The following is a 25,967-nucleotide window of genomic DNA, read 5'->3' as shown; positions in this document are numbered from 1 at the left end:
GCTGAGGCTATATATGTGTCAAAATAGGAATGATTAAAGTTTGCCAAAGTTATAAACATCTTATAAGTTATATGTCTTATAATAGGAAGTGTCAGGCAACCAGCAGCAATATCAACTCTGCCTGTAATACACAAGAATTAGCACGAATACATAACATGCTTATAAATCTTAGTACTGGGTTCTAAATTCACTTTGGGTATATATCTTTAAAACTCTGAATCCTCTGGCACCCAATTGTCTGAGATGGCCCTACATCTCATCAGGATAACTAAGCCAGCTGGGATTAGTGAAATGTGTGAATGTTTTAATAAGGTGATCCCATGAAGTGCTTGGGCCTGTACTAACTTTTGTGTCTCAGGTGCATGTGCCAGCAAAAGAGGAGGGGTGAGAGGCTGGGAATTTATTATTTTACCCACAAATGCTTTCTTCTAGCCACAAAAAAAGAAGCAGTCAATACTTGTTTGGCAAGTGATGTTACATTGCAAATGCCTGAAAAAAATGTACACAGTATAGTGATACCATACCACTTTTAACTTATGTAATTAGGAGGAGGAGGAGGAGGAAATAAAGGTCTTCTAGTATGTTCACACAACATTTTGGAGCAAGTCTCAGGCCTCTGAGCCTCAGCTCCAGCCCAAGTCAGAACCTCAAAGCACTGTATCTACAGTTGTTTTTAGAGCACTAGCTTGTGCTCACTCCAAAATGCCGTGTAGTCATACCTTTAGTGTTTCCTGGTATCTTCCCCTCTGCAAATATTTTGGAAATGCCTGTCATTCACTGTAAACTAATAAAAAAATTGTTCTCCAAGAAGTATTTCCTAAGCCCAGACTTAGTTCATCTGTGGCAGAGATGGTTTCAAAGCATTAAGAGAGGGTGTGAACTCAATAAAGCAGGGAAAACACTTCAACTTTCCCTTCATTTTGGCCAAAATTTTAAGAAAGGGCTCCTGCAACATCCTCCTTGTAACAAATCCTGTTGGGAAGTGCTTGCTGCCAGAACCCAAGTCTAAACACTCCACGTTCAGAGGCAAAAGCATGAACAAAATGAGTGCCCCATTTGGAATCTGCTCTCCCTGGAAGCCAGTCAAATCCAAAGTGACCTTTAGGCCCTGACGAAAGATATTTCATTAGGATTTGAAAACTTTTTTTGTGCTCTAAAGTCTGTTTTGAAAGCCCGAGCCGCCACATTATTTATTTCTATAGTAATTCTCAATCTGACTATTTAGAGTATCAAGGAAAATAGAATTGAATAAGAGACACTATTTAGATACAATGATGTTCTGTTACTTGGAGAAGATATTCTTTGTGGAACCACATCCCAATACCACATACCATACCAATACTATAGCACAATGTATTTTGTCATTTGACTTGGGTAATTCTGATTTGAAGTAGAAACAAAATAGGAAGTGGAAATCAAAGCTAAATTACCATATCGAAACAACACATGAAAGTACGTTACACTAATGCCTAACAATACAGGAATGGTGGGATGATCTATCCTACAGCTAGATCAACATTCACACTGTGCTAAGAACACACCGTTAGCAATCATCTAACCAGAGCACCAGAGGAAACAGAGCATGAACCTAGAAACCAGTTTGAAGAATTCATTCCAAAGAACAGATACCATAAGGAAATGAGTGGGCTTAGACCCTCTAACACACCTGGCTCCATGTAAGCCAGAGAGATGTAATGGCACATCTCTAGTCATCCCGCAGTTCCTTCAGAATTTCAATTTTCATAGAAATACATTTTTAAGCCGTATGGTTTACCTCCTAAATATGAACGATTATGATGTTGTCTTCCCAGTTATGTATACTGCCTGAATCAATGGACTAAGGCTATGCCTACACTGTACCTCTTGTGATGGTGTGTAGGGTTGTCATGATATAATTCCCCACTCTGAACCTTAGCGTCCAAAAGATGGGGTACCAGCATAAATTCCTCTAAGCTCAATTACCAGCTTAGAACCTATAGCGCTGCCACCAACCAGGAATTCCAGTGCCTGGTACACTCTGGTCCCCACAAAACCTGGCCCGGGGACCCCCAAGACCCAGACTCTCTGGATCTTAACACAAGGAAAGTAAACCCTTTCCCTCATCGTTGCCTCTCCCAGACTTCCCCTCCCTGGGTTACCCTGGAAGATCACTGTGATTCAAACCCCTTGAATCCTGAAACAGAGAGGAAAATGCACCTTCCCCCTTCCTTCTCTCTCTCCGTCCCAGATTCTCCCTGAGAGAGACAGTAATCCTAACACAGAGAGAATTTAGCCTCTCTCTCCCCCTTCCCTCCTTTCTCCCCACCAATTCCCTGGTGAATCCAGACCCAGTCCCCTGGGGTCTCACCAGAATAAAAAAGCAATCAGGTTCTTAAACAAGAAACTTTTAATTCAAGAGAGAAAAAACAGTAAAAATTAGCTTTGTAAATTTAAAATGGAATAGGTATAGGGTCTTTCAGCTATAGACACTGGGAATACCCTCCCAGCCTAAGTATACAAGTACAAATTAAAATCTTTTCAGCAAAATACCAATTTGAACTCCTTCCAACCAAATACACATTTGCAAATAAAGAAAACAAACATAAGCCTAACTCGCTTTATCTACCTAGTACTCACTATTTTGAATCTGTAAGAACCTGTATCAGGGAGATTGGAGAGAAACCTGGTTGCACATCTGGTCCCTCTGAGCCCCCAGAGTGAACAACCACCAAAACTAACAGCACAGCACAAAAACTTCCCTCCCTCAAGATTTGAAAGTATCCTGTCCTCTGATTGGTCCTCGGGTCAGGTGACAGCCAGGCTTACTGATCTTGTTAACCCTTTACAGTCAAAGAGAGATAAAGTACTTCTGTGCTATTAACTTTTCTTATCTGTTTATGACAAGGGTGTATAGCTACAAGCCACAGTGAAAAGCAGGGTGGTCCAAGCTGTAGCATGTAGCTACATGTGTCAGTGAAATCCTCTGGCAAGGGGGAGGCAGCAGCAAAACGCTTGGCAGCAGAGAGCTCCTAGAGCCTCTCCCCACTGCCTCCCCACACCAGAGTCTTTCCGTGTTGCAGCTGCCTTTCTCTGTGGCAGGGAATGGCTCTGGCAGCTCCCTGCTGCTGGAGCCTTTCACTGGCAGGGAGCTGCCAGAGCCTTTCCCTGCTACAAGGAAAGATCCCAGCAGCTCCCTGCTTTAGGAGTCTTTCCCTGGGGTGGAGAGTGGCTCCATCAGCAGGACCTTATATTGATAAAACAACGAGGAGTACTTATGGTACCTTAGAGACTAAAATTTATTTGGCCATAAGCTTTTGTGGGCTAAAACCCACTTCATCTGATGCATCCGATAAAGTGGGCTGTAGCCCATGAAAGCTTATGCTCAAATAAATTTGCTGGTCTCCAAGGTGCCACAAGTACTCCTCGTTGTTTTTGCTGATACAGACTAACGCGGCTACCACTCTGAAACCTGTATATTGATAAAAATAGTATTGTTGACAGGTAGGCACTGCTTGAGTGAATAGAGAGCCCCACACCCACATAGTTCAGGCATACCTTTACTTACAATCAATTGTTATTTATACCCATTTAGACGTGTGTGTAGTGTAAGTACTTCACACATCGCTGAAAGGAATTTGCAGTATAGATGTACCCTGAGCTGTGTAGTGCTCCCATTAATCTGAGGAGTTAATGCAGAAGTATAAAGGTGAACACACTTAAATGTCCACTTTGTTAACTATTTCACTCAATATCTGTAGCAGAAATATCCAGTTAATGTGTTTCTCTGTCATGCTGGATATCACAGCAGTTGAGACAGTCAAAACGACCTTTCAAGCCCATAGGGCACGGCAGGATTTTTCCTTCCAGCAGTGTTCTTCAATCCAGTTTTAAAATAATCCCAGTGATAGGGCTTTTTCCACTTCGGGTGGTAAACACAACACACTCTAATACATTTCAGTTAGATATTGCAAACCAATTTAATACCAGTGTAGGCATGGCCTCTTGCCGACTGCATGCCTCGAGCCCAAAACACAATACTGTGTGTCTGTCGAACACTTCATGTGACTTCAGGTACCCAGTCTGGATAAGACTAGGAAGCATACTCAGAATTATTTATTGGAAAAGGCACTCCTCCTGGTTCCATATATGCATCAAAACACAGTGCACATGCCACCTGCCCACACTGGATCTCAACTTCACTTTCAGTGATTTGCCTGACAAAGAGTAAGTCAATGACAGATCTAGAGTTAGAACCTATAGGTCTGATCCAAAGCCCATTTAAGTCACAGGAAAGACTCCCAGTGACTGGAATGGGCTTTGGATCAGGCCTTAGCTCTCCTGATACCATATCTAATTCCATAACTAAATATCATAGCCAACATAATTTACTATATCTGTCTCAGTTTTCAAATCTTTAAAATGGGGATAGCAATATCGGCATTCCCATATTTTTTTAAGTAACTAAGTTTCCTGATTTTCTATCAATTTTTTTTTAAAGAATTGTGCTATCTATTAAGATATTTTCACTTTCAGCTATTGATACATATTTACAACCTGAATTGCAGTTAAGCAATTATCAGATAATATGTATTGAGACAGAGGATCTCTTCTGTGCACAGTACTAAAAACACAGATTTTAGTTTGAACTGTGCAGCTTGTAACACCTTGTCAGGAGTTGCCAGTCATCTAATGTTCACACCCAAAGAAATGCCTTTTCAGTATACTAATCATTATTAAAACCAGAGAAATATGTAGGCCCTTACACACATTTGGGTTCGTTTGGCCATAGGTTTACCACAGAATAACACAGAAAGATACAAATCACTTCAGCAAGATGTATACTTACTTTGTATGTTATTTTCTAACAGAAACTCCTGTGAACTCAGTGTTAAACTTCAGATAAAATTCACTAGGCTCCTCAGTTCAAAAGAGTTGTTCTCTTGCACAAATACAATAAAATAAAGCTCTCTATAGTACAGTGCCTAGAACACTGGGGACCTGGCACGGGTATGGCCTCTAAGCACAACCTAAGTAGCAATAACCCGTAAGACATATGGAAGGCAGTAAAAGAGGATCTGTTACTCTCAGATTACCCTTCCTCTCCATCCCTCAAAGGTACAACAACTGAGCATCAGAATGTGGAATAATGGTTGGATTTCTCTGATCAAGGCCTTCCTGTGAAGCTCGTGAAGAATTAAAACGTGATTTTGCAAAAAGGAGGCTCTGGTGTTTCAGATACCCCCAGGAGTACACTTAAGGTTATAAATCATAGCTATAACAAAGTCTCTTCCTGCATCCTTAACTGCCAAGAAAAACTAAACGGTCCTGGCACTCTAAGGATATGTAAAGAGAGACTTCAGGACACAAACTTCTAAAAACTAGCAATATATTGTACATGATCTACATTTTTCTTATGTTTTTAAGTTTACAAGTTTGTTTGTTTTTTAAATTATTTGACCATGGATATCAGTCACTTCTTGAAATTGGAAACTTTCACCTACCCAGAAAAGATTAGCTGTCTGTGAAGAAATTTTTTATAAAAGGATTACAGCTAACAAAAAGAGATAGTTTTCTGCCCTTTACTGCACATCAAATATTTGTTTGGATTAGTACTAAGCCTTTAAAAAAGTTTCTTGTCTAGAATATGTAAAACAGTATTCTAGATATTGCTTCCAAGAGGATGACTTTTTCTTCAAAACATGATTTTCCTTGAAGATAAACACAAGTTCAGAATACAATGTACGTAGTTCCTATGTATAGCCACTGGCTGCTTACCTAGTATAAGATTACTTTTACAAGAGACTATTGCTATTGAAGATGTCTTGAACTCTTACGATCAGGTATAAAATCCCCACCCCCACACATCTACACACACACACACCACTGTTTCATATAATGATCCCAGGAACTTCAGAACACTAAACTGATAGCTCCATCCAATACTGTCAAATGCCCTTCCAACAGTTAGGGATAACCCCCGCCCCCGCCCGCCCCCCCTCCCCCCCCCCCCGGTCCCAAGATCTTTGGCAAACAGATCGATAGCATTTAATACTTTTTAGATTTATACTCTTCTTACTGATTCTGGTAGTTAGGAATCAGGAGGATGGGATCATAATTCTTTGACTACATGCAATTTAAATTGAGTGGAGCACACTGAATTTTCCTTTCAGTACAGGGATGCTCACAACTGTGTACTTTAGTTATCAAAATTGTTGATTAATCAAGAAAGATGAACATTTTTTAGATGGCAAGTTTTTATTGCTATTTAGAGTTTGCCATACACACTACTGATCTGCATTTCTGCTTGCTTCATGCATTTATGGAATTTAGCAAATGTCTTCAGAGCTAACAGAGTTCTGAACTTTTTCTAGCTAAGATAAAAGTAAATATTTTGATATTTTAAATGTACAGCTTAATGAACTATTTTAATTACGTTTTCTTAGCTAGGAGCACTTATCCTTCCCATCTCTTCTGATACTGAAGTCCTTAAATAGTTCTCTGGAGTATACCTTACATAATGCAAAACCCCACAAGGGAAAGAAAAGCAAGTCAAAACTCCCAACTACTACAGAGCACAAAATAGCTCCATAAACCCCTTCCTGACTTCATTGTGGGTTTCGCAGGTGGTGGCACTATAGAACTGAACTCTTAATCATACACTGTGTGACATCCCCATTAGTCAACTAATATAGCACAAATTGTTTCATTTACTCAATCTTCATTATAAACAAATCTGGAATAGCTTTTTCCTTGCCAAAAAACCTTAAAAGACTATATCACCGATTTCTCAAGATTAGGATACTATTTCGTTTATAAAAACATGTAAATATGATTTGAAAAAGGCACGAGTTCTCAAATACTGCAAAAGGTTTAGTTTCCAAACAATTTTGCAAGTATCATCTCAATCAAGAAGATAAATATTCTCTTATCAATCTATAATATCTGGGTCACAAAGGTCCAGTCAAAACACAAGTTGTTACAGCTCAAAAGTAGATACCGAACTAGAGGGGAACTATAAGAATCTTCTTTAACAATATGAATTTACATTAAAAAAGTTTAATCATCATCAAATTTAATCTTTTTCCCCTGGAATGCTGTAATTTGAGATATTTGTTCCCGACGCTTCTTGCTTGCTTCCCACGAAGGATGAAGCGGTTGCTCTAAATGCTCTTTTTTATTTTCATATTTTATACCTGCAGCTTTAGCAAGGTGTGCTCTCTTTACCCGCAGTTCATTTTTTGGAAAAGCTGTGCATAAAATACAATAAAAAACATTAAATGCAACTATGTCATGAACATATACAAAACCAGGTAATACATACTATAAATACCTTAAAATAAGGGTAGGTATTTACTGGCAGCCAATATAACTAAGCCAATATATAATAAGTGAGACATACCATATAATCTCCAATATCCATTCCTAATGAGACACACATAATATACATATATGAACACATGATTATACTTTATCCTTTTTTTTTTAAAATATCCAGAAAGATTGCTAAGGAGGAAGGAAGATTATCCTTCTTCTCACAAATCAGCAAACTGCCAGTTCATGAACAGCAGATATGCTCAAGATGATATGATTAAGATGGCAGAAGGCTCTGGGGTTTCAATTGAAAATTTGTGTGGATTTATTACCATGCATAAGAGTCATCACAATCTCTGATTTTATTGTACAGTATACTGATGACAGATGGGTCACTGGACATCTGATTTTAGAGTAGCGCTTTCAATATGAGATCGACACATAATTTCTTTGATGTAGCAAAAAAATCCTAATCTTTAAAAGAGCAGAATGAGCCATAATCTGGGTAAAATGTTCAAGTGGCTAAAATAATTTGCTGGGATGAACCACTTGATGAGATTAAGGGTTGTATTCCGTCACTTTTACTCACACTCAGGTTGTACCTTTTTCCATGAGTAGTTTCATGGAGTAAGATATTAACGTGGGGAAAGGTGGCAGAATACAGACCTGTAGGATGCTTGCTTTTGATAACTATTTCAAATCATGGAAACCTATAACATCAAACAGTTTCTACAAGCTAAAGGGCAAGTGCAATCCATTGACGACTTAAACAGAAATATCTGAATAAACGTCACTAAGGGCTTGTCTACATGAACATTTAGTTCGTGGTAAGATGGGGTGAGAATCTACCCTGCTGCAGATTAACTATCTATGTAGACCTTGATGATGCACATTTACGGTTTGATAACATTCTTTGTTCTAGTCCTCTCTGAAATGGAACTAAACCAAATCACATTAACATATTGTTAATGTATGTTAAGAAGGTCCACACAAGTTAGTAGGGGGGTAGATTCCCACTTCAGCTTGCCGCAAACTAATTGTTTTCATGCAGACAAGTCCTAAACTGAAATATGAAACAAACCAGAATATCTCACTGTGATTAGTCCTATAGGGATAAGTGTAGCTTGACAGGTTTTACTTTGGCATTTTAAGGAATTCAAATGGAGCAGCAGTACCATGAACACATACCTGTTCTTCTGTTTTTGGAAGTCTGATAGTTAACATTTCTAAAAAACAAGAAAATAATATTAAAGATCTTTCAAGAAAAGAACAACAATAAAAGATATGTTGGAAAAAATGGCCAATTCCACCACACTTGCTGGATAATCTACATGGCACTAGGGTATGGTAGCAATAAACAGCTTTTGCTATTGGTTAACAGTGAAGTGAAACTGTGACGTGAAACCAATGCAAGAACTATATACAATTTATATTTTTGTATATAACTGTGATTTTGGTTATTGGCTCATCTTGAGCTTTTGAGGTCAGCTTTTATGAAGGTCAGGAGCAGTTAACATTGCTGTGAGCATCTTTTTAGGACTTTCTATTGATACTGACACAAATAACTTTCCTGAGCAGGGAAGAATTTGAAAAATGCATAATGGTCAAGGAATAATGTGACTGGATACAAAAAGCCAATCCAAATACTCTGAGCAGTGATTGGCTGAAATTCTGCTCAGTTGATGGAAATATTACAATTACTCTATAATTTCTATAACAGAAATGGAAAAGAATACCTCTTCATATTTTTGGATTTCTGATCAGATCTGGACAGAGATTTGCAAAATACTGATTCCAACTTCATTGCTTTTGCACTTGGTTTACTTTCTTCTGTGATGACATCCTGCATCGTCATAAACTTTGAGCCTTTTGTTTTGTTTAGTCTTTTCTTTTCCTTTGCTGAAGAAAGGTCACTATTTGCCACTTTCTTCTTCTTTTTCTTTACTTTGCCGATGAAGAAATCATCATCGCTAATACTATCTTCAGAATCGGATGACTGGTTATAAAACCTCTCTTCCGTGCTGTCATCAAAATACTCTTTGTTATCAAATTCTTCCATATCACTAACATCACTCTTTGATTTGTTCGTTATCCTGAACCTGTTCGCACTTGTAATTTTTTTTCTTTTTGGCCAGTCAATTGTCATTTCTGTTTGATCCTGAACTACGGAATGTTCTTCTGAAGTTTGCAATGAGAAATCGCCTGGAAAATCTGTTATTTCAGTTTCTGAAGATTTCTGCTCACATTCGCTCTCACAGATTTGTTTATTTTCTATGTTAGTAGCTGTTTTCACATTCATCTTGGTTTTAGCTTCTTGCTGTTTTAGAACCAGTGTATGTGTCTGGTTATCTACATTGCTATTAGAATGTTGCCTCAATTTAGGCTTTTGAGAAAGCTGTTCTTCTGATTTATGATCATATGAAGATTGAGTTTTAGGTGGCTTCTGTCTTGCATCCTTAAAGGCTTTTACTGCAGCTACAAAATAATAGCAAATACAGTTATTGCAGCATCATACAGTACATACACTAGTTAAAACAACGTTCAAGTGGCCATGACACTAAGTTTGCAAGTTAGATTCACTATGCTGAACAAGTATGAGATATTTTTGGTGCCTTCACTAGACCATTCAGCAAGTAAAAGTAGGGGCTGAAATGGTTTGAAGTAATGTCAAAGAGGAAGAGTGGGGAAATCAGAACTGAGTGAGGGCTCCTATTGCATGTAGTGAACTCAACATCCGATGATTTTCATTGATTCAAGTTAATGTCAGGTGATATTTTGAGTATGGAAAAACTGCAAACACACGTTATACATACACACGTATAATTATAGGCACCTAGCAGTGCATGTCATTAGCTAAGGTTATTTCCACCATAAAAGACGGTTACTCACCTTTGTAACTGTTGTTCTTCGAGATGTGTTGCTCACATCCATTCCAGTTAGGTGTGCGCGCCGCGCGTGCACGTTCGTCGGAAACTTTTTACCCTAGCAACTCCAGTGGGCCGGCAGGTCGCCCCCTGGAGTGGCGCCGCCATGGCGCCCAATATATATCTCTGCCGGCCCGCCCGCTCCTCAGCTCCTTCTTGCCGGCTACTCCGACAGTGGGGAAGGAGGGCGGGTGTGGAATGGATGTGAGCAACACATCTCGAAGAACAACAGTTACAAAGGTGAGTAACCGTCTTTTCTTCTTCGAGTGATTGCTCACATCCATTCCAGTTAGGTGAATCCCAAGCCATACCTAGGCGGTGGGGTCGGAGTGAGAAGTCGCGGCATGGAGCACTGCAGATCCGAAGGCCGCATCCTCTCTTGACTGCTGGACCAGGGCGTAGTGGGAAGCAAAGGTGTGGACCGATGACCAGGTCGCTGCCCGACAGATTTCCTGGATGGGCACACGGGCGAGGAAAGCCAGCGACGACGCCTGCGCCCTGGTAGAATGCGCAGTCACACGGCCCGTAGGGACATGGACCAAGTCATAACAGGTCCTGATGCAGGACGTTACCCAAGAGGATAACCTCTGGGAGGAGATAGGGAGCCCTTTCATGCGGTCCGCTACTGCCACGAAAAGCTGGGGGGATTTGCGGAAGGGCTTGGTCCTCTCCACGTAGAACGCGAGAGCCCTACGGACATCAAGCGAGTGGAGCTGCTGCTCCCTGCCTGAGGAGTGAGGTTTCGGGAAAAAAACCGGGAGGAATATCTCTTGGTTGACGTGGAAGGCTGAGACCACCTTGGGGAGAAAGGTAGGGTGTGGTCTCAGCTGCACCTTGTCCTTGTGGAAGACCGTATATGGGGGGTCTACCACAAGAGCCCGGAGTTCCGACACCCGTCTAGCTGAGGTGATAGCTACTAGAAAGGCAGTCTTCCAAGAGAGGTAAAGCAGGGAGCAAGTAGCTAACGGCTCAAAGGGGGGCCCCATGAGCCGGGACAACACCAGGTTAAGATCCCAGGTTGGAGCAGGGGGACGGACGTTAGGGAATAAACGTTCCAGCCCCTTAAGGAATCTAGACACCGTTGGGTGAGAAAAAACAGAGCGACCATCCGCACCCGAGTGAAAGGTGGAGATAGCTGCTAGGTGGACTCGCAACGACGATATGGCCAGACCTTGCCCTTTGAGGGACCAAATGTAGTCTAAGATGTCGGCTACCGAAATTTCCATAGGGCGGAGATTTCTCTCCACGCACCAACAGGAGAAGCGCTTCCATTTGGCCGAATATGTCGCTCTAGTGGACGGCTTCCTGCTGCCCAAGAGCACCTCCCTCACCGGCGTGGAGCAGCGCAGCTCAGAGCCAGTCAGCCACGCAGGAGCCACGCCGCTAGGTGCAGCGACTGCAGGTCCGGGTGACAGAGGGACCCGTGCTCCTGGGTAATCAGGTCCGGATGAAGGGGCAGGGGAACTGGGTCGGCTATGGTCAGGTCCAGCAGCATGGGGTACCAGTGCTGTCTGGGCCATGCCGGGGCTACCATGATCACGTGAGCCCTGTCCCGGCGCACCTTCAGAAGGACCCTGTGGACCAGAGGGAATGGGGGAAACGCATAGAACAGGTGGGTCGACCACTGGATGAGGAAGGCATCCGCTATCGACCCGGGCTCCCTGCCCTGAAAGGAGCAGAACGCTTGGCACTTCCTGTTCCCCTTGGACGCGAAGAGGTCCACCCGGGGATAACCCCACCTCCGGAAGATGGAGAGGGCGACGTCCGGGCGAAGGGACCACTCGTGTGACAGGAAGGATCTGCTCAATCGATCCGCCAGCGTGTTCCGTACTCCGGGGAGGAAGGAAGCCATGAGGTGAATGGAGTGGGCTACACAAAAGTCCCAGAGTCGTATCGCCTCGTGGCACAGGGAGGAGGATCTGGTGCCGCCCTGCTTGTTGATATAATACATGGTCGTCGTGTTGTCGGTGAACACCGCGACACAGCGACCCTGAAGCTGATGACAGAACGTTTGACAAGCAAGGCGGACCGCTCTCAACTCCCGCATGTTGATGTGTAGCCCAACCTCCTCCTGGGACCACAGGCCCTGCGTCCTCAGGGTCCCTAGGTGGGCCCCCCAGCCTAGATCTGAGGCATCCGTTGTTAGGGACACCGAGGGCTGAGGTGGTTGGAAAGGGAGACCCGCACATAACACGGACTGGTCTAGCCACCAGCCGAGAGAATCTAATACCCTCTGGGGGATTGTGATTAACATATCTAGCGGCTGTCTTGTCGGCCTGTAATGATTGATGAGCCATAACTGGAGGGGCCTCATGCGGAGCCGAGCGTAATCGGTCACAAAGGTGCAAGCCGCCATGTGGCCTAACAGGGTTAGACATGTCCGCACTGACGTCAATGGGGCTGTCCTCAGTCGTTGAACGATCGCTGACAAGGCCTGGAACCGCTGCAATGGCAGCAAGGCCCTGCCCACAGTGGCGTCCAGGACGGCCCCGATGAATTCCACCCTCTGTGTGGGAATCAGGGTGGACTTGTCCGTGTTTACCAAGAGGCCCAGAGTGGCGAACATGCCGGTGATCACGCGGACATGGCTGCAGACTTGTTGTTCCGACGTGCCCCGAATCAACCAATCGTCCAGATAAGGAAACACGTGGATACGATTGCGCCGAAGATGCGCCACAACAACTGCCATGCATTTTGTAAACACCCTCGGGGCCGTGGACAGGCCAAATGGGAGGACTGCAAATTGATAATGAAGAGGCCCCACAACGAAGCGAAGGAAACGTCTGTGGCGTGGCCAAATGGCAATGTGAAAATACGCGTCCTGCATGTCGAGGGCAGCGTACCAGTCTCCCGGATCCAGGGATGGGATAATGGTCCCCAGGGATACCATGCGGAACTTCAACTTCACCAAGTACTTGTTGAGCTCTCGCAGGTCGAGGATAGGCCTGAGGCCCCCCTTGGCCTTGGGGATCAGAAAGTAGCGGGAATAAAACCCCTTGCCTTTCTCGTTCTCCGGCACCGCCTCTATAGCTCCTTTGCCGAGGAGCGTCTGCACCTCCTGTCGAAGGAATTGCTCGTGAGAGGGGTCCCTGAAGAGGGACGAGGAAGGGGGGCGGGAAGGAGGAAATGAAACAAACTGCAAGCGGTATCCCGTCTGCACCGTGCTTAAGACCCAGCGGTCCGATGTTATTTGGGACCACGCCGGGAGGAAAAACGAAAGGCGGTTGGAAAACGGGGGGGAAGGATCCATTGGGGAAACTGTTACTGCGCCCTCGGGCGCACCTTCAAAATGAAGGCTTAGGTCCAGGCGGGGGCTTAGAGGAGCCTTGGTTCTGCCCCCCTTGGTTCCCTGAATGCCTGCGCCTTCCATTCCTGCCGCGGCGCCTGTTAAGGTCCTGCCGCTGGCGGAACTGGGAATACGGCCTGCGCTGTTGTTGTTGCTGTGGCCGGAAGGGTCTGCGTTGGGTCACGGGTGTGTGCATCCCGAGGGACCGCATAATGACTCGGTTATCTTTCAGACTCTTGAGTCTGGGGTCTGTCTTTTCAGAGAACAACCCTTGGCCTTCGAAAGGAAGGTCCTGTATAGTATGCTGGAGCTCCGGCGGAAGGCCGGAAACCTGCAGCCAGGAGATGCGACGCATCGTTACTCCCGACGCGAGGGTACGGGCAGCCGAGTCTGCAGCGTCCAACGAGGCTTGCAAGGACGTGCGTGCGACCTTCTTGCCTTCATCCAAGATGGCCGTAAACTCTTGGCGAGCATCTTGTGGCAGCAGCTCCTTGAATTTGTCTGCTGCCACCCAGGAGTTGAAGGCGTATCTGCTCAGCAGGGCTTGCTGGTTGGAGACCCTGAGCTGCAGCGCCCCAGCCGAGTACACCTTACGGCCGAGGAGGTCCATCCGCCTGGCCTCTCTGGATTTGGGGGCTGGAGCCTCCTGGCCATGACGCTCCTTATCGTTCACTGATTGAACCACCAGGGAACACGGAGTCGGGTGCACATGGAGGTACTCGTAGCCCTTAGAAGGAGCCATGTACTTCCTCTCGACGCCCTTCGCCGTAGGAGGGATGGAGGCCGGAGACTGCCAGATGGTGTTGGCGTTGGCCTGGACGGTTCGTATGAAGGGTAGGGCGACCCTGGTGGGAGCATCTGCTGAGAGGATGGTGACAATTGGATCCTCTATCTCCGAGACCTCCTCGGCTTGCAGACTCAGATTTTGAGCTACTCGCCTGAGGAGGTCTTGGTGCGCCCTGAGATCCAGCGGGGGGGGGCTGTTGGAGGAGGTACCCGCCACCGCTTCATCCGGGGAGGAGGATGAGGAGACCCCCGGCAAGAGAGTGTCTAACGGCGGGTCTCCTTCGGCCCTCGCCTCTGCCTCAGGGGCCAAAGCGGAGTCTTGTTGCTTGGACCCTTCCTCCCCATCCGGGGAGGGAGGGGGGCGAGACAACGAGGCTTCAGGTGCCCTGCGCTCCGCAGTCGCCGGCCTAGCAGGGAGCTGTTGGGGGCCCTGGGCCTGATGGTATGCCCAGGGTGTCCAGAATCCCCATTGTTGCGGGCCTTGGTCCTGCTGTGGCGGATCGCTGAACAGCGCCGCCTGCCGGTCGGTGCCCAGCGCATACCCGCTGTCCGTTTGTGAAGATACGGACGGCTGTCTAGAGGGCCATGGCGGGGCTGACCCTGGATGGTAAGGGTCTGCGCGGGTCGGCACGGGCGAACGTCTCGGTGCCGGGGACCGGTGCCGGGAGTCATATCGGTGCCGGGATCGGGACCGGGACCGGGTTCTGTCACGGTGCCGGATCTGGACCGGTACCGGGCGCCGCTTCGGTGCCGGGATCAGGACCTGCCACCAGCTCGGTGCCGGGAGGTCGACCGGGACCGGGACCTGCCACCAGCTCGGTGCCGGGAGGTCGACCGGTGCGGCGAGTAACGTCGGGACCGGCTCCTGGAATCGCGGTGCCGGTATCGGCGGCTGGAGTCCGACCGCGATCGTCTTGATGTCGACCGGCGCCGCGAGTGCGACCGGTACCGCTGAGGGGAGCGGTGCCGGGACTGCGAGCGGCGTCGGGATCTGGAGCGACCGTGGCGTCGGGACCTGGATCGTGAACGTGAGTCCCGAGACGGTGCCGACATCATGGGCTTGCCTCTGGACACGACCCGCACCGGAGGTACCGGGGGTGGCAGCTGAGTGGGCTCAGTCAGGGCTATGAGGTCCCGAGCCGAGGCGAAGGTCTCCGGTGTGGATGGGACCACTATCTCAACCCCAGATCTCATGGGGGAGCTCGGCGGCACCGGACTCGACGGACCCGCCGGGCCCGGAGTCGACGGTGCCGGCGGCGCCGCGGCCGATGTTGAGGCCGGGCGCTCCAGTCGGGTCTGCCTGGCCGGAGTAGCAGACTTCGACGGCCTTGGCTCTGTCCCCGGTGCCGGAGAAGGTCGGTGCCGGGGAGTCTTCTCGGTGCCGGCGCGATCCGGTGCCGGCGCTGAGATCACGGCCTGCGAAGCCGCCGGGTCAAGTGCCGCCTCCATAAGGAGAGTTCGGAGTCTTTGATCCCTCTCCTTCTTTGTCCTTGGCTTAAAAGCCTTGCAGATGCGGCACTTGTCGGATCTGTGCGATTCCCCCAGGCACTTCAGGCACGCGTCGTGGGAATCGCTAGTAGGCATGGGCTTCTTGCAGGCCGCACACTGCTTGAAGCCCGGCGAACCAGGCATGAGCCCGGTGCCGGGTGCCAGGAAGGGCTAAGCCCCCGGCGAAGAACTATTTACAAACTACTTAACTTAACTACTACTATCTACACTTAACAATCTAATTAACAACTACAATAGTACTAGAGATAAACGATAGATAACGAGGAGAGCTAGGGACGTGGAGGACAGCTATGCCGCGCTCCACAGTTCCAACGACCGACACGGCGGTAAGAAGGAACTGAGGAGCGGGCGGGCCGGCAGAGATATATATTGGGCGCCATGGCGGCGCCACTCCAGGGGGCGACCTGCCGGCCCACTGGAGTTGCTAGGGTAAAAAGTTTCCGACGAACGTGCACGCGCGGCGCGCACACCTAACTGGAATGGATGTGAGCAATCACTCGAAGAAGAACCTTTTTTCACAAGCTAATTTTTTCTGGAACATTCACCCTTTGGCCTGGAATTTTCCATATCTGCTTTCTGCCCAACAGCGAGCACAACCAACATGCCTCAACCTTCTTTTAGCCTACGTCTACACTGTATACCACTAGAGGTGGTGTGTAGGGTATGTGAGAGCTGCGGTGAAAAGCACGCTATGTCCATAATGGAAACAGTGCAAACTGCCTTAGGATACTTTGAAAACCTCAGCCTTAAATATCTCCAATATAGTGTCTTTACAGAGTTAATATAGGTGCTGCCCTAAATATGATTCATCACCAATTTAGCAGAGGCTTCTGGATTTTATGAATAATATAATCCCTCTCTCTGCTAGCTGCTATGCAATTGAGTGTTTTACACCTATTAACCAGCTTAGTAGTTAATATTACAAAACTATTTTAGGTCTGTGACTTCATCTTGGCTAGCTGGCTTAAATTTGGTAATACAAGTGTGTAACAGTACATACAGCTATTAGCAAACAGTGCATACACCTAATAGCAAATACTGTCAAGTATCAGAGGGGCAGCCGTGTTAGTCTGGATCTGCAACAGCAGCAAAGAGTCCTGTGGCACCTTATAGACTAACAGACGTATTGGAGCATGAGCTTTTGTGGGTGAATATCCACTTCGTCGGATGCATGTAGTGGAAATTTCCAGAATAGCAAATACTATTACTGTGGGTTAAAAAGCAGAGACAAATATGGAAGCAATTTAATATTAATCAAAAGTGACCAACATATTCAGGCTATAATAAGTCAATTCATTATTGACACTATATATTTATATTTTCTCTCTTTATTAAAAAGTCAGACCCTTACAGAATAAAGGGAGCCTCAGTTTTCAGAATATAATTGTAAAACCTTTAAAATTCATTTGTGCGGCTAAGGCAAATATCCCTATTTGAGACAGAGTGTAATTATATTACCTCTTCCAAAACACCATTTTTAAGGGGTAGAACAAGATAACGTGCATAAACAAATACAGGAATTTCAACAAGATGAGATTGTCTATTTCATACCTTTAATATCAGCAATTTTTGTCTTTAACAGTGGGTTTGCTGCTAGTCTAGCAGTCGCTCTGTCAGCTGCAGTGGAATTTGGCTGTATACAAAAAATAAAAAAATAAGTAAGAAATGTTATATGGTGATAAGGTGGTTGTGTAGATTTGCCTGATCCATACTACAAGATACGCTAGTGACAGATTATGGACTTCCCATCCCACTAACAATACAAGTTTAAATGTTACCAGGCCTGCTCACCACACATTTGTCTTAAATTAAAATCTCACATCATCCCAAGGAGCATGGAAGAATTTGACTATGGAGCTATTGATAAGAACATCACAAATATGCACCATTGCAATTGCCCTATTGTTAAATATGAGTGATATTGTTGATGTTTCTGTTTAAGAATAGATTGTCTGCACATCTTCCAGGCTTGAATAACATACTACAATTTTTCATTCACTGCATATTTGCTATATTGGTCTACAATAATTCAAAAAAAGGCTGAAGAGGACTGTATACACAAGGCCACCTCCTCTTGGCTGGAGGGTTAATTACTGTTAAGTCAGATAATATCGTTCATCTTCCTTTTTTGATAGAGCTCTAGAGACTAAATTTTGAAGTCATTACTATTATTTCCAATAGGGCTCACAATGTAGCAGGTGCTTTCCAAACATGAGACAACATCGCTCCTTGTCTCCAAGAACTTTTCAGTCTAAAAGGCAAACAGACGAAGGGGTAGAGGAGAAGCGTACATATGTAAATAAGGTAGTCAAAGTAGCAAATGGCCACATTTTAGCAACATAGTTTGAAAAATACAACACACTTGTGTTTTTTAAATAGAGGTTATGACAAGGCTGTGGATAAACAGTAATAGGCAACCACCTGACTTCCTGTAGGAGTCACAGTAGAAGTCAACTTTTAGGAAGTATCTGAACACGAAGAAGGTAGCAAGGTTTTGAAAAAAATTTTGAAGGAGAAAGTAGTTAAGGACATTGAGGTCAATGGTAATTGGGACAAGTTACAACATGGTTTTACTAAAGATAGATCATGCCAAACCAACCTGTTCTTCTTTGAGAAGGTGACAGATTATTTAGACAAAGGAAATGCAGTAGATCTAATTTACCTCGATTTCAGTAAGGCATTTGACATGGTTCCAAATGGGGAATTATTAGTTAAATTGGAAAAGATAGGGATCAATATGAAAATTGAAAGGTGGATAAGGAACTGGTTAAAGGGTAGACTCCAACGGGTAGTACTGAAGGGTGAACTGTCAGGCTGGAAGGAGGTTACTAGTGGAGTTCCTCAAGGATCAGTTTTGGGACCAATCTTATTTAACCTTTTTATTACTGACCTTGGCACAAAAAGCGGGAATGTGCTAATAAAGTTTGCGGATGACACAAAACTGGGGGGTATTGCTAACACAGAGAAGGACCAGGATATCATACAGGAAGATCTGGATGACCTTGTAAACTGGAGTAATAGTAATAGGATGAAATTTAATAGTGAAAAGTGCTAGGTCATGCACTTAGGGATTAATAATAAGAATTTTAGGTATACATTGGGGACACATCATTTGGAAGCGACAGAGGAGGAGAAGGACCTTGGAGTATTGGTTGATCACAGGATGACTATGAGCCGCCAATGTGATATGGCCATTAAAAAAGCTAATGCAGTTTTAGGATGCATCAGGTGAGGTATTTCCAGCAAAGATAAGGAGGTGTTACTACCATTATATAAGGCACTGGTGAGACCTCATCTGGAGTACTGTGTGCAGTTCTGGTCTCCCATGTTTAAGAAGGATGAATTCAAACTGGAACAGGTTCAGAGATGGGCTACTAGGATGATCCGAGGAATGGAAAACCTGCCTTATGAAAGGAGACTCAAAGAGCTTGGCTCATTTAGCCTAACCAAAAGAAGGCTGAGGAGGGATAGGCTTGCTCTTTATAAATATATCGAGGGATTAATATTAGGGAGGGAGAGGAATTATTTAAGCTTAGTACCAAGGTAGACACAAGAACAAATGGGTATAAACTGGACACTAGGAAGTTTAGACTTGAAATTAGACAAAGGTTTCTAACCATTAGAAGAGTGAAGTTCTGGAACAGCCTTCCAAGGGGAGTAGTGGGGGCAAAAGACATATCTGGCTTTAAGATTAAGCTTGATAAGTTTATGGAAGGGATGGTATGATGGGATAGCTTAATTTTGGCAATTGATCTTTGATTATCAGCAGATAAGTATGCCCAGTGTTCTGTGATGGGATGGGATCTGAGTTACTGCAGAGAATTCTTTCCTGAGTACTGGCTGGTGAGTCTTGCCCACATGCTCAGGGTTTAGCTGATCGCCATATTTGGGGTCGGGAAGGAATTTTCCTCCGGGGCAGATTGGCATAGGCCCTGGAGGTTTTTCCCCTTCCTCTGCAGCGTGGGGCATGGGTCATTTGCTGGTGGATTCTCTGCAGCTTGAGGTCTTCAAACCACAATTTGAAGACTTCAATAAGTCGGACATAGGTTAGGGGTTTGTTATAGAAGTGGATGGGTAGGGTTCTGTGGCCTGCTTTGTGCAGGAGGTCAGACTAGATGATCATATTGGTCCCTTCTGACCCTAAAGTTTATGAGTCTATAACCTTGTGGACTTGCTCAAAGAGGGGTGATTTGGATAAAGAAATAGAGAGTAGAATTTGTGAGAGAAGCAGGTGGAATGAGGCATCAAGGCTGGCATTGTTAGCACAGCAGAGGAGATAAGGGAAGATGGATAGAGAGAAGGGTGGATAAGAGTTAAGGTGCAGAGTTATACAGGGTCTTAAAGGCAAAGGTAAGTTTAAATTTGATGCAGCAGAGCAAAGGAAAGCCATTGGAAGGATTTAAAGAGCAGGGTAACGTGGTCAGATTGAAGGGCAAGGATGATATTGGTGTTTGTGTCTCTTGTATGAAGAGATAAGGGAAGCATGGGTGTCATGGAGGCAAGAGGAGGAATTTATAGTAATTAGGATTAAAGTACTATGGATGGTGTTTCTTTCCTTTCCTACCCTTTCAACTCCTAGTTCTTCATATGTTGGAAGACAACCGGCAGTTATTAGAAAGACTGTTCATCACTCATGACGTTGTCCTCACTTCACTGCAAAAGTTCTTAATGGGCAAAACTGATTGAGAAGGCATCTCAGATCCAGGATGGATTTTGTGGAGTAGAGGGGGAAGAAGGGGGAAAGAAACACCAACCCAGTACTGCTAATAGCCCAGTGTTTATCACCTGGAATGTGGGAGACCCAGGTTCAAGTTCCTACTGTGCCTGGTTTGGAGGTGAGTGCCCTAAACATCAAGCTACTGGCAACACTAGGTGGGTTTCTCCCCCTCATTCCATATCCAAATAAAAACAAAATTTCTAACCTCTTTGGAAACAAATATTTTCTGGCCAGCCCTAGGAAAATGTTACAAAATAGTGAGGGAAACTCAACATCTTAGCAGAAGACCATACTGTTTAGGTCATATTTCTTGTTTGACGAGATGATTTTCTGGGCTTGCGAGTAATTTCCCTTCTTCCCAAGTCCCCTATATTGCAGAAATCTTTCCTCAGGTCAAGGAGAGCTGGGAAACTGTTCCCTTTGCAGACAGTCTGCGATTTTCTGAACATTGGCCAGAGGAGATGGTCCAAGAGACGTACATGTTCCATCTCCAATGGGCCTCAGCTGGCTTACTCGCACGCTGGTTTGGCCTAGAGAACTTGAAGCCTGAATCCAGATCCCATGTGACAACGGTGCATGCTGCTCCCAGACTGCTGGGACAGACTGCTCACATTGCTGAAGATCAAAAGGTATTTTCTTTGGAGATTTTTCTGTAGCTGGAAAATGTATTTTTGAACTTAATTAATATACTTTCCCCCTTAGACGCTTCCTGTGGGTTTAGAAAGTGTATACCATAAAGTTCACAAAGCAGCAGTAGCTTCTGTGCAACATCTGGTGTTCTTTAATTCAAGTATTTATGGAAAAGGGTTTAAGTTTATTTGCCAGTTTATATGGAATACTCACATTTTTCTTACAGAAAAAATACCTGCAAACACTATCTATATTAGGAGATAGCAGCCATAAACATACAATGTGACATTCTTATTCTTAAACACTTCCTATTTTTTGACTTTTTGGCATATCCAGGCTTATGGAAAAACAAATGGAACAGAAGTGTTTTATATGATGGAAAACATTGACAGAAAACCTAATTTAGAAGGAAAAATGTTAAGTCTATCCACAGAGAAAAAAAATCATTAAATTTGATTATTTATGAAAATGCTGGAATGGTAAATATTTATTCATATGAAACCATACTATTTCTTGCACCACTTTTCACTAAGCTGTGTCTTTCATGCAAGTCTCATGGTATTTTCAAAGGTAGACATTATCCCCATTTTACAGCCTGAGAAACTGAAGCACAAATTAGTTCCAGTGACTTTCCTGAAGTCATTAAGGAAGTTTCTGGCATGCAACAACAAAATCCTGGCTCTCTATCAAGAAGTTTACACTTACAAAACCTAATATTTACTTAGATATGCACGAACAGAAATTATTTTATTTTTTGGTATTTCTATAGCTGTCTTGTATCCAATAGATAATACGTCAAACTAAAACAGTGCTAAAAATGTAAAAGTTGCAATGTGAAACTCAAATTATCAGAAAATGCTTAAGGCTGCAGGCACAATCACATCTCTATCTTCCTGTGCATATGCATTTTTGACACTACCTAATTGCATCACCATGTTTTATTTCCCTAGGATCCTCCTCCCTCATTCAGCATCCAGTTTGGGAGGTGCAAAGTGAATAAAGCAGTCGAGTAATATATGTTTACTGTTCAGTGACTGGCTCCTTCTGTACTCAACATTCAACCTGGGCAGTCATGAGATGCCAACATTGTCAGGCTATACCGGAAAAAAGACAGGAGATATTTGACATAAGTTTAATCAGATGTCTGGGACTACCCGGCAGATAGAAGTGTACAGTGCAGGTAACCCCATGTTTATTCCATAATTAACCAGGAGGCTTTTACCAGCTCCCCCTTTTTCCATCCAGGTCCCTCCAGCAAATCCATTGCCAGGAAATTACCATCCACCACGTCCTCATAGGAAGGTTAACGTGGCTATAATAATAGGGGTTGGCTCCATGCCGTACCAATCATAGCAGTCCCCAAGCAGCCCCCATTCGCTCCTTTACTGACACCACTTTTTATGTGCTTTTCCAAACCATTTATCCGGTCACTGTATACCTTTCCTATGGAGTACCTGAACTGAACATCCGCCACAAGGAGGCGAAAACCATTAGCTTGGCTGCTTCCTCCCAAACCCAGTAGGGCTCCCAGACCTCACCTAATGCCCTCTTTTATATCAGTCAAAAACATGACAGCACTCAAGTCTGAGAGGTGAAACCCATCCTCCTGAAACAACTCTGGTGCTCCATATACTATGCCAGGATGTGAAATTACTGTCCCTTCTAGGGTCCCCAGGAATTTGGTCACCTCTCTGTTCACATACTTCCTGGCCTTGTCCACCTTGGGGGCCTCATGGCTCCCTGCCAGACTCTGCGCTGAAGAATATCTGACATGCAATGTTAACTCCTGGAAAAATGTCAAGGACCAGCCTCAAGTCCTGTCTTGTTCTGAGCATTAGTTCCACCTCTTTAAGCATTCCCATATTGTTTTCCCCAAGGCGTACCACAACTATATCTGGTGGCCAGTGATGGGCCCGCACAGCATACAGCAGCTGTATCAGTTGATCCCATAACACGCCCCTCTTTGCATGCCAATGAGAACTGCTTCACCATTGAAGCCCAGCTGTGAACCTTCAAGCAACTTGGATGCTTGCCTATGCTTCCAAAACAATACTGTGCCTGCAGATCCACACCATTTTGTGCAAACGGGAGGGTTAAGGTACAGGGCTGTCCCTTTTTAATGCCTCATTCCTGGGGGACGAGTCAGTGACCTCGCTGACCCTTTGCAGCAGTTTTCTATCTCCTCCTTCCCCCAAGCCCTAAAGCACAGTTCCCTTGTTTGGCCAGCCAGCCAAATACCCCTCTGCTTACAGGTGCAGGGTGGTCATTTTAACCAGGGGCTCCTTCAAAACTTTTTAGCCTCGTTAAGTGATGCACTTATTTATGTTGATTTACAATAACTTAAAAAGGAATCGGTCTGTCAACAACTGCCATGTCTAGTTAAGCTCCATGAGTGACATTTTATGCTAGTTATATAAGCTAATTTTCATACTTGAAAACTATATATTGAGCAGAACCAAAACCACCAGCACCGGCTCTTCAAGTTCTGAGCTGGGGATGGGGAGGTAGGCAATGGAAGGGAGAGGTGGACTGCAGCAGCTGCAGGATTCCCAACAGCCTCCTCACCTCTCTATGCAATGTTGGGGCAACTGCCAAGGGTCAGGGGTGGTATGGAGTGTAGGGACTACATGCAGTGACTTTCATAAGCTTTTAGCAGCACTGTAGGTGAGACGTTCCCCGTGCAGCAGCTGCCTGAGTGAGCAAACAACTCAGCATGAGTGTCAGTAAATGTCAACAGAGATGACCCTAGCATTTTTTAGTAGGCTTATGAAATGTTTTCTGCTGTAGCTGACATCTGTCCACAGGGGTGCTGGAACAATTTATATAGTGGGGGTGTTGCCGATGGAAACCATGCATTTGATGTTTGTTATAACTACTTCAAGCCAGGGATGCGGTAGCATTCCCAGCACCCATAGTTCCAGCACTACTGTCTGTTCACTGTGATCACACTGGCCTAAGGATTGTGTGGAGGTTTAGCAAGATACTTCGCAATAAGACCCAAACTTCACTGAAACATTTCACATAAGAAGGCAATACATGCAGACAATCTTAAGGTCCCCTTTGGTTTCTGTCAGTTACCATTTTCAAGGTAATCTTTATAAGTAAAAAGCCTAGAGCAGCGGTTCTCAAACTTCATTGCACCACGACCTCCTTCTGACAATAAAATTACTACATGATCCAGGTGGGGGAGTGGGAGCCAAAGCCTGAGCCCCACTGCCCTGGGTGAGGGTGGCACTCAGGCTTCAGCCCTGGGTTCCAGCAAGTCTAATGCTGGCCCTGGTGACCCCATTAAAATGGGATCGAAACCCACTTTTAGGTCTCGACCCACAGTCTGAGAACCGCTGGCCTAGAGGCTTGCTTTATTTTATTAAAATGAAAGCTGAGATTATTTTTTAGAAGGGCCAAAGGCCACTTTTGGTAAGGGATTTTCCTCAATCACCTTCTGCTTATCAGCAACATGCACAGAGAAATTTGGAGAGTGAGGTAGCAGTCTGGAGAGTCTGTCCCTGTGCAACAGGTGATAACACTGAGTGGCATCAGTGCTCTTGACTCTTCTTTTCTGGTAGAGTCTGGCACCCAAGTGCTACCTTGAATATCCAACTTTCTGAGCACGGCTGAAGAGCAAGTGCAATGCCCTGTTTTATATGTGTGGCCTGAGACCAAGGCTAACTACTTTCACACATCCTGTGTATTTAGTCCTGTTCCTCTTACAGAGTGAAGTATATCCCCAAAACGTTGGAGGCTGAGCATCCTGTCCTCCAATTACACTACAGCCACACCTGCCTCTCCTCTTTCTTCCATCAAAAAAGAATGAGTATACTTGAATATGTAAATGAGCTTCTATCAGTCTCTCACCCCCTTCCTTCAACAAGCATAGGTGCTGGAACTAGGGGTGCTGCCACACACCTTGGCTTGATGTGGATTCCATTATACACAGGGTTTACAGTTTGGTTCAATGGCTCTGAGCACCTTCACCATACAAATTGTTCCAGCAACCCTGTCAACAGAAGGATTTTCCAAGATGTATTCCCCTTTCCTCTTCCAAGAGGATTTTCAAAGACATAACTCCACTTCCCATTAGAATTTTGCAAATGGTTTTCATGTGAAAATAACTTTTATAGAGATTTTCTTTGCGAGATCTGATGTAAAAAATATCCACTGAAATTTTTCCACTAGAAAGTAGGTGGGTATTATACTCTTCATATTTGACTTTAGAAATTTCTTCAGTGTTGAAAAAAGTGCATTTACAAAAAACATTGCTAAGTTCCTATCAATAGGGATACCAGTTACATTTGACCAAAAGTTGTTTATGAAAAAAAAAATACTGAAAGTAATTTGGATTATTCAGTTTTGCCTTATGAATTTCCAACTTTCTAATCACTTCAGGTTTGGTTGCCAATTTTAAATTTAGTAATATATTAGAAAAAGTTTTAGTATATTAAATACTGTAAGAATTCATATAGAAAAAGATGACAGCAGTGATATTTATTCATCGGGATTACATATTTGTACAATTCTTTGAAAAGTTAAAGTTAAAAAACTATGCCATTGCTAAATATATTTACTATTTGGTTTTAGCTGTGCTGAACAACAAAACTTGGCAAAAAACAGAGGAGCAGAAGAGATGCTAGTACTTAAAAACCAGGCAATCTCCATAAAAATAAGGAGATAATTAACAGTGATTGTGCTGCATCAATACAACATGGTCAAATAAGAGGGCTGAGCAAAAGACTGTACATTATTTGCAAGTGGATAAGAAGCTGTAAAGAATATATAGAAAAATCTTACTAAAAAGATCTGTTACAAAATTGGAATGAAATCTTGA

The 25,967-nt window shown here is 44.4% G+C and overlaps 1 protein-coding gene across 3 annotated transcripts in view; it reads right to left on the bottom strand.

Annotated features, from left to right (window-relative positions):
* Window positions 1-6,828: 6,828 nt before the first annotated feature.
* The window catches only part of SRFBP1 (serum response factor binding protein 1), a 126,801-nt gene continuing 107,662 nt past the window's right edge, over window positions 6,829-25,967 (bottom strand). For all 3 annotated transcript variants that reach the window (XM_050945893.1, XM_050945895.1, XM_050945894.1), the window contains 4 exons: window positions 17,347-17,428; window positions 9,027-9,765; window positions 8,479-8,516; window positions 6,829-7,226 (listed from right to left, as the gene is read on the bottom strand). In XM_050945893.1, coding sequence (XP_050801850.1) covers window positions 7,036-7,226; window positions 8,479-8,516; window positions 9,027-9,765; window positions 17,347-17,428 — 1,050 coding nt within the window. In that variant the 3' untranslated portion in view covers window positions 6,829-7,035. The remainder of the gene's footprint in view (window positions 7,227-8,478; window positions 8,517-9,026; window positions 9,766-17,346; window positions 17,429-25,967) is intronic.

Source organism: Gopherus flavomarginatus, chromosome 3 (assembly GCF_025201925.1).
Source record: "Gopherus flavomarginatus isolate rGopFla2 chromosome 3, rGopFla2.mat.asm, whole genome shotgun sequence".
Lineage (NCBI taxonomy): Eukaryota > Metazoa > Chordata > Testudines > Testudinidae > Gopherus > Gopherus flavomarginatus.
This window is presented reverse-complemented; position numbering and strand designations above follow the sequence as displayed.